The sequence below is a fragment of the Wyeomyia smithii genome, chromosome 2 (assembly GCF_029784165.1).
Source record: "Wyeomyia smithii strain HCP4-BCI-WySm-NY-G18 chromosome 2, ASM2978416v1, whole genome shotgun sequence".
NCBI lineage: Eukaryota > Metazoa > Arthropoda > Insecta > Diptera > Culicidae > Wyeomyia > Wyeomyia smithii.
Window position 1 is genome coordinate 130,538,298 of NC_073695.1, and position 16,374 is coordinate 130,554,671.

At 32.1% G+C, this 16,374-nt stretch overlaps 1 protein-coding gene across 3 annotated transcripts in view; it reads left to right on the forward strand.

The window, feature by feature from the left end:
- LOC129722623 (calcium/calmodulin-dependent protein kinase type 1) overlaps positions 1-16,374 on the forward strand; it is a 91,957-nt gene that overhangs the window by 45,419 nt on the left and 30,164 nt on the right. For all 3 annotated transcript variants that reach the window (XM_055676221.1, XM_055676220.1, XM_055676222.1), the window contains one exon: positions 5,023-6,337. In XM_055676221.1, coding sequence (XP_055532196.1) covers positions 5,174-6,298 — 1,125 coding nt within the window. In that variant the 5' untranslated portion in view covers positions 5,023-5,173 and the 3' untranslated portion in view covers positions 6,299-6,337. The remainder of the gene's footprint in view (positions 1-5,022; positions 6,338-16,374) is intronic.

Genomic DNA, 16,374 nt, shown 5'->3' on the forward strand with positions numbered 1-16,374 from the left:
AAAATCTCGGGTTCAGGTTTCACAGAAATAAAATTTTTGGGTTCGGGTCGGGTTTGGGTTTGAACGTAAAAAAAAATTCGGGTTCGGGTCGGGCTCGGGTTTTGACCGGAAAAAAAAAATCGGGTTGGGGTCGGGTACGGGTCTGAAAACAATCAAACCCGACCATCTCTATGGCACAGGTCTACGTCACCAACTTCACTGCTGAGCAATCTACCGCACGGCCGTGTCTGCGTACACAGCAATCGGGATGATAGAACATATAAGCGGAACTCCATGAAGCCGCTCACCATTTACGAAACCTCACATTCGCCATCCATCCTTCATTCCCCAGACAGCAGCAATCCAACGACGCACCGGAACCAAAACTCTCTCCACGACATAGAAGAAACCGCCTCATCGAAGCCACGAAAAATAAAAGACAGGAACACTAAGGCAGCCTTCTCTCGCTTTCACCAACACAAAGACGGTAACAGCAACAAGCTGTATGCAGTTTCACGCTCGCGCCATCCTCCTCAAAACAAACTAGTGGTACTTTGTCATTTTATCGATAGTGCTCTATTGTTTTGATGATGTTTATGTTAGCGAAACGAACGCCGACCAACACCTAGCGACACTTCACAGCGCAAAACAAAATTACACTGAGGCGGAAACAACAGTAGTTCGCAAAATTTGACTAGCCGGTTTTCTGCATGGTGTTTGTGTTAAGATTATGCAACCGGTGATGATCTATAAGGACAACCGTAGTTGCATAGGTCACCAACAGCTGGGCTCCATAATCAAAAGGGGATCCATGCACTGCCAAGTAGGGCTTGAGAAGTTGACAAGCACTCATGGAGGAGATTTTTTCTTAGAATTAACGTTTGCTTTAGTATTTGTTCGTCGAAGTCCAAGTCCAATGTTAGTTTTCGTTAACCGTTTTAGTTGTAGTGGAACTACCGAGAACGATCAGTCTCAAAAGGCTCTAGGATACTGAGGATAATGCACTGAAAAGTAATGAAAATATCCACAGGGGCATAGGTTAAAACAAACGCGGTGGGGTGGTGGGTTTAGACATGCCTCACTTTAAGGGCAACAAGTTTATCGTTGTAATCGGAACAATACACTTCAATTGGTCTTTCAATAATAGGGGAAACGTACCAGTTATGGCAAAAGCAAAGCAAAGCCTTGGTGCTACATTCCGTATCGGAACTCGACCTTCTGTTTATTGTACACAGACTTCGCAGCCAACTGTTAGTAGTGTACAGGACAATTGCGGGGCTAGCGCTACGATCCTTCTGACACCAATAGCACAGACTAACAGACGTAACACTGGAACTTGGCTCCATCGCCACAAAACACGTTCATTTCAAATTTTCAATCGAATAACAGTCATCGCGCGAAAACGTCGTCTGGGGCGCTGTCATGCAATCTCATACATATTTTGTAGTTCCCCATTTGACACATGCAGTAACGCTGGCGCTGATGTCGAAATACATGACGCAGGGCGAAGACGACAGCAGATGGTGCTAGTGTTACTAACGTTAAGTACTGGAATCATCCAAACGATGATTTTATTGAAAATTTGTTCGACGTGTTATGTCTCAATCAAAGAAATAGTTATCGGTTTCCGTTATACTCTACTAATTTTTTTGGAAATAAATATTGAAATTCAGTCCGCAAATATATATTTCGACTGTGACGTACAGTCTTCCTTAGTGCTTATGTGGACTGGTAAAGAGCAAAGCGTAAATCCTGTTTTTTTATTTGTAGTAGGTAAAAATGAAAATTTAGCACCCTTAATTGGAGTTAGGTAGGGAATTATGCGGTCGATTGTTTACCGTACCATGTCTGGGGTTTTTGGGAAGCAGATTGAATAGCCATGAGGGGTGATTACCTGCGTCTTTATTGAGAAGCGTGCATGAGTGTTGTTTATAAATTTCTAAACTTTCAGCTACGTCTAATTTCCTCCGCCCCGTTAATAATTTATGGAAAAACCCCAGACATGGTACGGTAAATAATCGACCGCATAATTCCCTACCTAACTCCAATTAAGGGTGCTAAATTTTCATTTTTACCAACTACAAATAAAAAAACAGGATTTACGCTTTGCTCTTTACCAGTCCACATAAGCACTGAGGAAGACTGTACGTCACAGTCGAAATATATATTTGCGGACTGAATTTCAATATTTATTTCCAAAAAATTTAGTAGGGTATAACAAAAACCGATAACTATTTCTTTGATTGATCTCAATCACTCTGCTAAGACGCTCGTTGTAGATTTTCTAGGGTGTTATGTCTGTTAGTCTGTGCTAATAGTCTCTCCCAAGTCGAGACTCGAACCTACGACGAATGGCTTATTAGGCCAGCATCGTACCTCGAGACCAGCTGGGAGAGATTTATGGCATACCATATAATTTTCAACTAGCATATGATATAATTTTCAACTAGTTATTTTCCTCTAAATCTGTTTTGCGTTTATTTGTAACATGGGTCTGGTTACAATTTATATTTTTTATCATTTGTTTTCATTATTCCAGCATTCTAGTTTGTTTCGATCTTTTAAAAGTATACGTAATGGGAACAAGTTTCTTAGGTTTATCTCATAAGACTGTTATGCCTTTATGGACAGTGTGCCCTCGTATAGTGAAGATAAACATAATCCTAACAAATATCTTATAATACCAATATAGTTCACTTACGTGAAATCATGAAGACACATTGAAAATGACAGAAGCGCTAGTTACCTTTTCGACCGCTGGAGCGCCACTTCTGATTTTGTTCTACAGTACATTCGAAAAAGAATAACTTTTGACAATAATATTACCCAAATGGGTACATTGAAAAAAATGCCCATATTGTGAATTTTATAATGAGAATGAAGTTCGCTCATGTGTAAGGCAGTACATGGTTGACGTTTCACGGTTGGCACGCTTATTGTTGTTATTGTTTTTGCAACCTCAAATCCAAAACAGAACCGAACACAAAATCTTAATGTCTGCAGAAAAAATCAAGAGTGGTATTTTATTGTTGTGTTAAGGATAGCTAAAAAAGCATGCAGGTATATTGTTCGCATAAAGTACTCAAAGCTCATTATTGAGGTTAAAAAAGTTCTAGTAATTTATTTCAAAACATTAGTTTCATAAGATTGCATCGTTACGAGTGTTTTGAGTATTTGACATTTAATGTTTAACAAAGCACAAACTAGCCGTGTATTTTCTACTAATTGGTACAGAACAAAAGGTTGCGGGCTCGAATCTACCTAATACAACCAGGTCATTCGTTGTTAAATACAAGCATATTATATAGAAGATTCAACTAGAGACATTGTTGATGTAGCCCTACACTAGCGCGTTGTCGTAGGTTTCTCCTTTTAACGGAATTACGTACGAAATCTGCAATAAGTAGTTTTTTCACATGATTTGTCATTTTTGTGTGGAAGTATGAAATTGAGTCAACTAAGTCTAAAATTGAGTATTTTCAGTTTCGTGTGTAAGAATATCGATCACACGCTCACAGGAATGCAACAGCAATGCACAGTGGTACAGTAAGGCAATTTAGGCAGTCATGAGGTCTTCGATGCGATTTTTTAATTCTAGAGTCATAGTTTCTTCTAAGAAGTTGTTTCTTATCGCTAGTCCTTTATTTTTGTGCAAATGAAAATTAGGGTGATCTTGAAATCGGCGAAATGAAAAACATATTTTTTTCATTTGCAGAAGGAACTGTATACATTCTTCGGCGCACTAATTTTGAGCACCAAAAATTTTTTTTTGTAGCTATTAAATTGACCGACAAATTTTACGTAACTGGCTTAGAGTGGTTTCCGAAAAAACAGTTTTTTGGCTCAATTTTTTCAGTTCAATTTAATAACAGTGTATATTTCGGATGCCTCAAGAGCTTAAAAATATGTTTTTATTGAACGTTTTTATTAAAAAATAACAACTTTCACCTATACAACATATCTACAATGTTTTTCCCTCAAAATTTGCGTTTTTTTGTGTTCTTAAGGTTAACCGAAGAAAACTTTGTTATTATATGTGAACTGAAAAAATAATGCCAAAAACTTGTTTTTTTGGAACCCTAGGTCAGTTAAGTCAAATTGCTCTAAATCGGTAAATTTATTAGCTACAAAAAAAAAAAATTAACGAAATTGCTTAAATTTAGTTGATCTACGACTTTGCCGAACAATGTATACAATTATTTCTGCGAATAAAAAATTAATTTATTTTGTTTCGTTGATTATTCGTTGATTTTAAAGCAACAACTTCTTAAAAAAATGCTTCAAAACCACAAAATCACATCGAAAAGTTCATGTCCGCCAAAATTACCTTACTGTACCACTGTGCAATGAGCTTAGTTACCTTTTTTACCACAAGAGGGGGTGTTCCCTATCCGTTTTCTCGAAAATGTATGGGAAATTTGGGAGTGAACTACATTGGTATTATAAGATATTTGATCCTAATCAAAATAGATATCGAGAATGTTATTTAAGGATAGAGCCAAGTTCGCAACGAATGGGACATCCGAAACAATGTTCAATTCTAAGAGATGGCGCTGTAGTGATAGTGGTTGTAAAATCGAAATTTCAACGAGCATTTTGCTTAATGACTGGAAAAACTGCTCTTAGTTATCCTGTTTTAATATTATTTTAATTTTCTAGTAGTTACTTTTACTATATGCAATCTATTTTTAACAAAAAACTTAATTTTCTTATACAGCTCCGTTGACTCAATATTGTAGTACAGCAAAATCAAGTTATTTGATAAAAATAGATTGAATATAGCAAAAGTAAGTACTAGAAAGTTAGAATAATATGAAAACAGAGTAACTAATAGCAGTTTTTTCGGTCATTAAGCAAAATGATCGTTGAAATTTCGATTTTACTACAACTACCATTCAGCGCCATCTCTTAGAGTTGAACATTGTTTCGGGTGTTCCATTCATTTAGAAATTTATTATGACCTTGTTCGGTCGGTGTAATTGTTCAAATATATTTTCTTCCTAACTAAAAACTAAAATAATAATGTTAAATTTATCATTTCAGCTCCAGCTAATAGAGGATGCTTTGAAATTATCAAGCACATATATCATAAACCATCCAGATAACCGTCAGCAAATTTGAATTCGCCTAATTGCATGAAAACCAAAGTGTCCATCAATCAATAGGAACCAATTTGGATATATTCAAAAGAAACATGCCACTTTTCGGTAAAAAAGATTCTGGCAAGAAGGTTCGGAAGGACGTTAAAGATCTTGAAAAACAACCATGCATTGAAGAAAAATATGTTATAAAAGAATTACTTGGCACTGGAGCGTTTTCTGAAGTACGGCTTTGTGAAAATCGGGAAAATGGCCACTCATATGCGGTAAAAATTATTGACAAAAAAGCATTAAAAGGAAAAGAGGATTCTTTGGAAAATGAAATACGTGTACTGAAACGTTTCAGTGCTAAGCGACATGCGTCTGATTCTGAAAAAACATTATTCACTCATCCAAACATAGTACAACTTTTTGAAACATACGAGGATAAATCGAAAGTATATCTTATTATGGAACTAGTTACCGGTGGAGAGTTGTTTGATCGGATAGTTGAAAAAGGGTCATACACTGAAAAAGACGCCTCTTGTTTAATTCGACAAGTACTGGAAGCTGTTGACTACATGCATGAGCAAGGCGTAGTTCATAGAGATCTGAAACCTGAGAATCTGTTATATTACAGTACTGCCGAAGACAGCAAAATAATGATAAGTGATTTTGGGCTTTCAAAGATGGAGGACTCAGGGTTTATGGCAACCGCCTGTGGGACTCCGGGTTATGTCGCTCCTGAGGTGTTAGCCCAAAAGCCGTATGGAAAAGCAGTTGATGTTTGGAGCATAGGAGTTATATCATACATTTTACTTTGCGGTTATCCACCTTTTTATGATGAGAATGATGCTAATTTATTTGCACAAATTTTAAAAGGCGAGTTCGAATTTGATTCCCCCTATTGGGATGAAATTAGTGATTCAGCAAAGGATTTTATCAAAAACTTGATGTGTGTAAATGTAGAAAAAAGATACACATGTAAGCAAGCGTTGGGACATCCATGGATCTCCGGTAATGCAGCAAGTAGTAAAAACATACATGGCACCGTCTCGGAGCAGCTTCGGAAAAATTTCGCAAAATCTCGATGGAAGCAGGCCTATCATGCTGCCACTGTTATACGTCAAATGCAACGAATGGCTTTGAGTAGTGGAAGCGGTGCGTATGGACGTAGTTCGTCACAGTTGAGCAATACTGCTGATACTATGGGCGAACAAGATGCTTCTGGCAGCAAATAAACAACGCAATTCAGAAATTGGACTCATCATGACATCAAGGTGTTTAACCATTACTTTTGGTCAAGTAACATACACAAGATCTGCTATATACATATAACAATTCAATGCCTTTTATATCTTTAATTTGTTCTTTAATTACTATTTTATTAAGTTTCAAATAAAACTATATTCTGTTACGTTGTTATACTTAAAAATATAATTGGGTTATATATGTTATAATCTTTTATTTGGCCCTGATTTTGCAAACGTCATATTTTGAATGAATTCTCGCGTAACTTTCTAAAAGGACCTAAGTAACAATTACACGTAAAAGTTTAAGTCTTAACCAACCATGTGTCCTCTCAAAACGCATATTCATTGCTCTGGCTTTGCACAAAAAATGTGTTTAACCCTCTATCTACCATGGTTACTCTAAAGCACCACAGGTTTGGATGCAAAAAACCTTTCGAAATATTTACCAGTCCTACTCGAAATGCATAAATATATTCTTGAACAATCAGTATGTATATTGTTCAAGAATATATTTATGCATTTTGAGTAGCATTTGTAAATATTTCGAAGCTTTCGTATCCAAACCTGTGGTGCTCTAGAGTAACCATGGTAAAAAGAGGGTTAACAGTATAACGCAACAGTTGTGCAATAAATACATTGACAGAGATCGAAATCAGAATATGTACACAGTATGTATACACAGAAAAAACGTGATGTTTTGGTGAATTTCGGTTTCAAGCGAACGATCAGTTTTGGGGCACTCAAAAAACCGCTGTTTACTTTTGCGAGCCGGTGCGTATCTAAGGCTCGTGCATCCCTAATCACCGTCAGCAACCGAACAGCCAATAGCGAGCCTTGTTGGAACAGGATTTACTGACGCTGGGGCAGTTACGTGAAACCGAATGAATATAATAAAATCAGAGTCATAGTTAAATGCAAAATGTTTTGAACAAATCAAATATCTGTTTTATTTGTTATTGATTTGATCATATTTTTAAATGACCGGATTCATGAAACAGGATCGATTATTTAATATTTTCATCAATCTAGTCAGTACGAAAATCATCAGTGTTTATTGCTGGTTGCACTGCTTCAACGATAGCAGTCTAAAAAGCATTACAAATACCATCATAAAAATCATCATGACGATATCAACGCAGGTTAATACTTTATAAATGCATCAAATGCATTATGAGCAACACACATTCAATTAACTGATTTCAAAACTAATCATCGGCTGTGTTAATTTAGCACAATATTGATGTGGTTCCGTACCAAGCGGTTACAGATTCTCTCCTGTCCCTTTCCTGTTCGTTAAATACAACCGCATTACAAAAGTTCTCAACGATTTCTTGTCACAAATTGAAATATTATGATAAAAAAAGAATCATGAACATTGTAAAATAACAGTTATTAATCAAAGAAAAAGTAAACAAAGAGAGTCTCTCCATGTTGCTTTGGTCCTTTTGAAAAGTTGCGCGAGAGTTGTTCAACCCATTTCGTGTAGGTGATGCCTATTTTATATTTATATATATATATATATATATATATATATATATATATATATATATATATATATATATATATATATATATATATATATATATATATATATATATATATATATCTGTATATATATATATATATATATATATATATATATATATATATATATATATATATATATATATATATATATATATATATATATATATATATATATATATATATATATATATATATATATATATATATATATATATATATATATATATATATATATATATATATATATATATATATATATATATATATATATATATAATATATATATATATATATATATATATATATATATATATATATATATATATATATATATATATATATATATATATATATATATATATATATATATATATATATATATATATATATATATATATATATATATATATATATATATATATATATATATATATATATATATATATATATATATATATATATATATATATATATATATATATATATATATATATATATATATATATATATATATATATATATATATATATATATATATATATATATATATATATATATATATATATATATATATATATATATATATATATATATATATATATATATATATATATATATATATATATATATATATATATATATATATATATATATATATATATATATATATATATATATATATATATATATATATATATATATATATATATATATATATATATATATATATATATATATATATATATATATATATATATATATATATATATATATATATATATATATATATATATATATATATATATATATATATATATATATATATATATATATATATATATATATATATATCTACTATATAAAAATGGAATTCCGTAACGCTTGATCTTATTGATGTTATTCCCTCCGTCTCTGAGGTGTACAGTCACCAGTATCATTTTGAATCGTTCTAAATCAAAAAAATAAGTGATGACATGTGGTTTTTTTTACATTACAATGTTTGTTGATGTTTAGAAAAGACATTTGAGGAAAAATAAAAAGTATCTGATTACTGAAACTTGAGATGTTATTCACAAAACAACGTAAAACATGCAAAATTATAACTTTTTCACTGAATTTGTCTCTAAATCAAAATTCAAAGCGATGACATATGGTTATTTTTCAATTAAAATGTTTGCTAACGTTCAGGAAAGACATTTGAGGAAAAATAAAAAGTATCTGATTACTAAAACATGATATGTTATTCACAAAACTACGTAAAACATGCAAAACTATGACTTTTTATGCTGAATTTGTCTCTAAATTAAAATTCAAAGCGATGACATGTGGTTATTTTTCAATTAAAATGTTTGCTAACGTTCAGGAAAGACATTTGAGGAAAAACAAAAAGTATCTGATTACTAAAACTTGAGATATTATTCACAAAACTACTTCAAACATGCAAAATTATGACTTTTTATGCTGAATTTGCCTCTAAATCAAAATTCAAAAAGATGACATGTGATTATTTTTTAATTAAAAAATTTGTTAACGTTCAAGAAAGACATTTGAGGAAAAATAAAAAGTATCTGATTACTAAAACTTGAGATATTAATCACAAAACTAAGTAAAACATGCAAAATTATTACTTTTTCACTGAATTTGTCTCTAAATCAAAATTCAAAGCGATGACATGTGGTTATTTTTCAATTAAAATGTTTGCTAACGTTCGGGAAAGACATTTGAGGAAAAATAAAAAGTATCTGATTACTAAAACATGATATGTTATTCACAAAACTACGTAAAACATGCAAAATTATGACTTATTTTTACTGAATTTGTCTCTAAATCAAAATTCAAAGCGATGATATGTGATTATTTTTTTATTAAAAAGTTTTTTTACGTTCAGGATAGACATTAGAGGAAAAGTAAAAAGTAGAAATATTATTCACAAAACTACGTAAGACATGCAAAATCTAAATTCAATGCCTCTAATTCAAAATTCAATGCGATGACATGTGATTACTCTTTCATTAAAATGTTCGTTAACGTTCAGGAAGACATTTGAGGAAAAATAAAAGGTATCTTAATGCTAAAAAATGAGATATAATTCATAAAACTACGTATGTTTAAAGATGATTTATGTATACAGCACAACAATATCGCACGCTAGCCTTCTAATAGCGTTTTTGATCAACCACATTAGTTGGGAGAATTCGTTATCTATATTGATTTTAGCACATTTTGCATGTTGTTGATTTTCGACCTTATCGGGGATCGAACGCGATATCACAACCGTGTGAGAGCCAATCGACATCGCTAACCACAGAGCCACGGGGAATACAGAATACAGAAAAGCACATCAAAATACTTTTTTTGAAATTTATACGTATTATACAGTCCCTCTACAATTATGGGTCAGTCAACGTTTTGCCTGAATGTTCAAAAATGAATATAAAATTGGAAAAATTATCAACCACGAATGCTTTACAATCTATTTTTGTGTTCTAATGTATACTTTCGATCGACAATTAGTTTTATTGCAGCTGATGTGTGTAAATCGGTTAAGAAGAAAAATATCATTTGCATAGCAAAAGACACAATTATGTGTCGCTTTTGGCATTCAAGATCATTTTGCTATAAAATCATCAAAAAAAGTTATCTAAAAAGTTATTTCATTGTTGTAAAAGCTTGATAATGTTGTAAAAGCTTGATCATTTCATTAAGTCGTGATGGATTATCATGCAAAAGTGAGAAAAACACCGGAAAATGTAGCATTTCTACAATTATATGTCACTCTACTTAATGCTCCGTGCAGAATTATTTTTTTCAATGACATTTTCAGAATTTAATCATTTCAATCGTATAAATAAGGCTACAAGTGAGTTATAAAAAATACTACTGCCAATAAAAATAGAAATAAAAAATGGCGACTTCCGGTTTAAACAAAATAATCTAAAGAGCTATTTGGCCAACAATTTCAATACTTCCAAAAGTAGAACTCCTTACGTCTTTTTGAAATCCAAAATGGCGACTTCCAGTTTCTGTAAATCAGCCTTAAATCACAAAATGCAATCCAATAAAGAAATCTCCGTTCTGTGCGTTCTCGGAATATTGAAGTACGAAAAGTGATGATGGACATATAAGATGTGAAATATTTTATAAGAGATTTGAGCTAATGCAGCAATGAAGTATAAAAAAAGTCTTGGCTTCGAAACCTTTGATCCCGAGCATCGCCGGGAGCGTTCGACTAGTTTTCAATAATCTGGATTGACTGGGGCCAATTCAAAGGAAAATACCCTGGTATCTTTAGAATTGCCATTTGGTCGATAATAACTACACGATGGACCCAGGTTCAACTTTCGGTAGACTACCGGTTGCCCTCCAGATCCAGAAATACCGTAGAAAAGGAAAACTGAAAATTATTTTGGCTATAACTCTGGTATAAGTTATCAGATCTCGGTTTTTCTTTGATATTATGGTATAATTTTGCATGTGATAGTTTCGAAAAAAAAAATGAAAATACTAGGACCTGTTCTGTAAAGCAGACAGTGTATGTAGTTATAGGAGCGACAAATGAGTGAACTGAAAATATGATACAGCTTTGGAAAAATATACACCGTATCCAGATGGGACTAGGACCTGTTTCTCAAAATTAATCTCGTTTACGGTAACTCCGGATCTTTCGGAGGGCTATCGGATGGTAAATTTGAGATACATTCTGTCATGAGATTATTTATTTTCGTCTGGGAGTGGTTTAGAAAAAAAGTGGGACTGTTCCTTAAAAATTAATCTCTTTTATGGTAGTACCGGTGGTTCACGCGGTGGCCATCTTGGAGCATATTTCGTTAAAAGAACACTTTCCTTCTAGAATTGGTCTCGAAAAAAAAAAAACAACGGCTCATGTATATATATATATATATATATATATATATATATATATATATATACATATATATATATATATATATATATATATATATATATATATATATATATATATATATGTATATATATATATATATATATATATATGTATATATATATATATATATATATATATATATATATATATATATATATATATATATATATATATATATATATATATATATATATATATATATATATATATATATATATATATATATATATATATATATATATATATATATATATATATATATATATATATATATATATATATATATATATATATATATATATATATATATATATATATATATATATATATATATATATATATATATATATATATATATATATATATATATATATATATATATATATATATATATATATATATATATATATATATATATATATATATATATATATATATATATATATATATATATATATATATATATATATATATATATATATATATATATACATGAGCCGTTGAGAGCAAAAGTGGTACATGTGCCATTGAGTACATTTTTCAGGAGACGCGGTAAACGAAAACACTCTAAAAGTTTATTATTTTCAACAATTTTTTCCAACATAACTGCACCAAATCATTGCTGGAGAGGTTTCATAAGACGGTACATGAAAACATAACGAGTTCTGGTTAAGAAACTTCAATGGAAAAACATGTACCACTTTGGTTCTATGGGAAAAATAATGACAACCAGAAAACGTTGAGAGCAAAAGTGGTACATGTCCAGTGTGAGCATGAAGGATACATTATAGCTCTCTAATCTTGGGAAGTAGAACATTCATGTCTTCAGCAGAGTTGTCCAAGTGATTGAGTACTATAGAATGATGATCTGTTTGTTAACGAATACCATGACATTCGGGTGACTACTTTGAATAGGGGCGTTCATTTGTATCCTAGCTACAACAAGGTTTTATTGGCCAAACAAGATAGTTATCCAAACGGTAAATACTATTCGATTTTTCTGATCTTTGTTGAGAACCTAGATGCCAGAAGCTTTTAAAATATTTATAATATTTTGTTTAATTCAAAACATTTCAAGGTATCACTATCAAACCGTCATGTGCGGAAATATCTCTACAGTCTTTAATAGAGCCTACAGTGCTACGCCTTATCAAGTTCCTCAATATAGACATTCTGCAGGAAGATTGGGTACAAGTGATTTTCAAATGGGGTTGTGATGGGAGTTCCAACCATTCAAGGTACATAGTAAATCGGAAATAGTAGAATCAAATGCATTTTAATTTTTTCCTATTTCTATATAAAGATTCAAGCAGGTGTTTTTTGATGAGGATAACGATAATGAGCTTAAGGAATACAGTGATGCTTATATATTTGCGATGTCCTTGGTTCCGATCCGAATCATTCGACGACAGTTTGAAAATGGAAAAGAGGAAATCATCTGGAACAACGATATACCTTCTTCGGTATCGCTAATATTTTCCAAAGAAAATGTGCAGTTAACGAGGGCCGAAGTGAGTAAAATGGAAGCAGAAATTCAAAAGCTGGTACCGACAAAACTCAGTGTTAAAGGAGTGGATTTGAAAATTGCAGCAAAGCTCGTTTTATCAATGGTTGATACGAAGGTGGTCAATGACGTGGCAGGAACTCACTCACAGCAGTGTTACATTTGCCTACGATCAGGAAAGTTGTTGAACAACGCTGTTGGTGCTCAAGCTTTCAACGTTCCCGATGTATTGAAGTATGTCTTTTCACAACTCCACGCTCGAATTCGAACTATGGAGCTTTTATTAAATATCAGCTATCGTTTGACACTGCCAAAGCCTTCATGGCGTGTCAGCAAGAGTAATACCATACTGAAAGACCGTCAGGCTTCTATCCGACTGGCTCTTAAAGAGCAGTTAGGGCTGAGGCTAAACGAACCGCTTCCGGGGGGAGGTAACTCGAAAGACGGCAACACTGCGCGTCGCTTTTTAGCGAGGTTGACGCAGTTGCTGCAATAACAGGACTAAATAAAAATATTCTGTTCAGATTTGGGATCCTTCTCACAGTAGTCAATAGCAACAGAGAAATCGACATTGAGTCTTTCGAAGCTTTTGCCAGGGAAACTCACGAAATTTATCGTGAATTATATTATTGGTATGTACTTTCTCCTACAGTGCATAAACTTTTATTACACAGTAGTAATATAATGAGAACCGCTGCATTGCCACTGGGAATGTTGAGTGAAGAAGCCCAGGAGACCCGCAACAAGTGCATCAGAAAGTTTCGGGAACACCACTCAAGAAAATTCAGCCGCATCGTGAACATTGAAGACGTTTTCAAGAGGCTTCTGCTAACATCCGATCCCGTCATTTTGCTAAACAACCGACGTACTGCCCAATGCGAAAGTTTGTCACATCTACCAACAGAAGCACGAAAATTGATTAAACATTAAAACTTTCTTTTCAAAATAACGAACATTAAATTTTGCCAATTATGCATAAACGGAAGAGAAAAGTATTTTGCTTACAGCAATTTCATCGTTTTGTAACTGCCGAAAGTTATTTTAAAGATTGTGTCGTGTATAAATTTTAATATTTTGAATTTTTTTTAATTGAAGATACGTATACAAATTTTATTGAAAATCAAATGAGACGTAATTCTACGTAAAAAGTTTCGAAAATTAGCTTATCTTCAATTTTACCGAAGAATATGTACATCAGTTTTATCAAATAAAAAAACTAGGCTGTAAAAACCTTACTTTTTCGACTGAAAAAGATCATATTCAAACTTATTTTATTCGATTCTAAGAAATAAGTTATCTCCAATTTTTTTTATGATAAAGTACAAAAGTTGCTCTTTCAAATGAAACCAGAAAATATTTTTTTCATCTGCCCCATTCAGAGATATCAACAGTTGAAAAGGGCGTATTTTAAAAATTACAGCTTAATAGCTTTTCACCCATGAAAGATATCGTTAAAGTATAGCCACCGCGTCTTTTAAAGTTCTAAAAGTCGTCTGAACATAATTTTACTGAGAAAATTGAATTAAACAAAATAGAGCGAAAAACCGTTTTTCAAGAGCCACCCTAGGCAAAATTGCTCTAATTCAGTCAAATTAAGAGCTACAAGAAAGTAGTCTTCAACAAAGCTGCTTAAAATCAAGTGATCCACAACTTTACTGAAAATAAAATTTTATTTTTCAACAAATAAAAATTTTAGTTGGTTTATTTCGTTGGTTCTAGGACCACCCTAATTTTCACCTCAGTTTAAATGTAGACCAAATTATAATAAGCAACTTCGCCATATAAAGTATGGCTCTAAAATCACAAAAATGTATCGATAACTCAATTTCCGCCTAAATTGTCGTTCTGCGACTGTCGGAACCGCTGCAACCTTTAACAGCAGCAGTAGTACCTAACAATTTAAGTACGGGAACTAGAATATAAGAGGCAATAAGTATCATTGCAATGGATTTCGCTGGTCGCTTTTGGAAGCGATTCCAACCGTAACAACGGTGGCGGACTCAAAGAATCGCTCCTTGCGTTACGGCACTTTCGGAAATATTGGAAATAGTTATAGTGTTCTCAAATATCTTAAAATAACAATATAGTTCACTCTCGAATTTCCCATATATTTCCGTGAAGACAGACAGGGAACACCCCCTCTTGTGGTGAAAAAGGTAACTAAACTCATTGCACAGTGGTACAGTAAGGCAATTTAGGCTGACATGAGCTTTTCGTTGCGATTTTGGTTTGCGGTTTAAGGCCATAGTTTTTGCAAAAAGTTGTTTCTTATACATACTCCTCTATTCATGTGAAAATGAAAATAAGGGGGGGTCCTAAAATCAACGAAATGAAAACAAACTAACTTGTTTTTATCTGCATAAATAATTGTAAACATTCTTTGGCAAACTTGTAGATCAACTAATTCTAAGAAACTTTGTGAAAAACTTTTTTGTAGACATTAAATTTGGTTTCCAAAAACAGTCTTTTCGCTCTATTTTTTCAATTCAAATTTCAAAACAAAGTTTTCTTCGGTAACTTTAATCAAAAATACGCCAATTTTGACGAAAAAACATTGTCGATATATTGTACAGATGAAGAGTTTTCACTATTTCTATTTTAAAAATAGGCCCTTTTAAAATATTGATGTCTCCGTTTAGGGCAAACATAAATAATATTATTTGGTATCATTTGAAAGAACAAATATTGTATAAATATTGTGGAGAAAAACGAAATTTGCTTAAAATTAGTGGATCTACAACTGTGCCGATGAATGTATACATTTATTTCTGCAAATAAAAAAGTTAGTTTTTTTAATTAGTCGATTACAGGACCACCCTAATTTTCATTTGCACATAAAAAATAGACTAAATATGAGAAACAAGTTCTTAGAAAAAAAAATTTACTCTAGAACCACAAAATCGCATCGAAAAACTCATTTTCGCCTACATTGCCTTACTGTACCTCTGTACATTGTTGTTGAATTTCTGTGAGCGTGTGACATTCTCACACACGAAACTGAATTTACTCATTTTTAGCTTTAGTTGACTCAATTTCATACTTTCACAGAAAAAAATATGTTGTAGATTTCGTGCGTATATTGTTTGTATGTAAAACTAACGCCATTCCGGGAGTTAAATATTGATAATA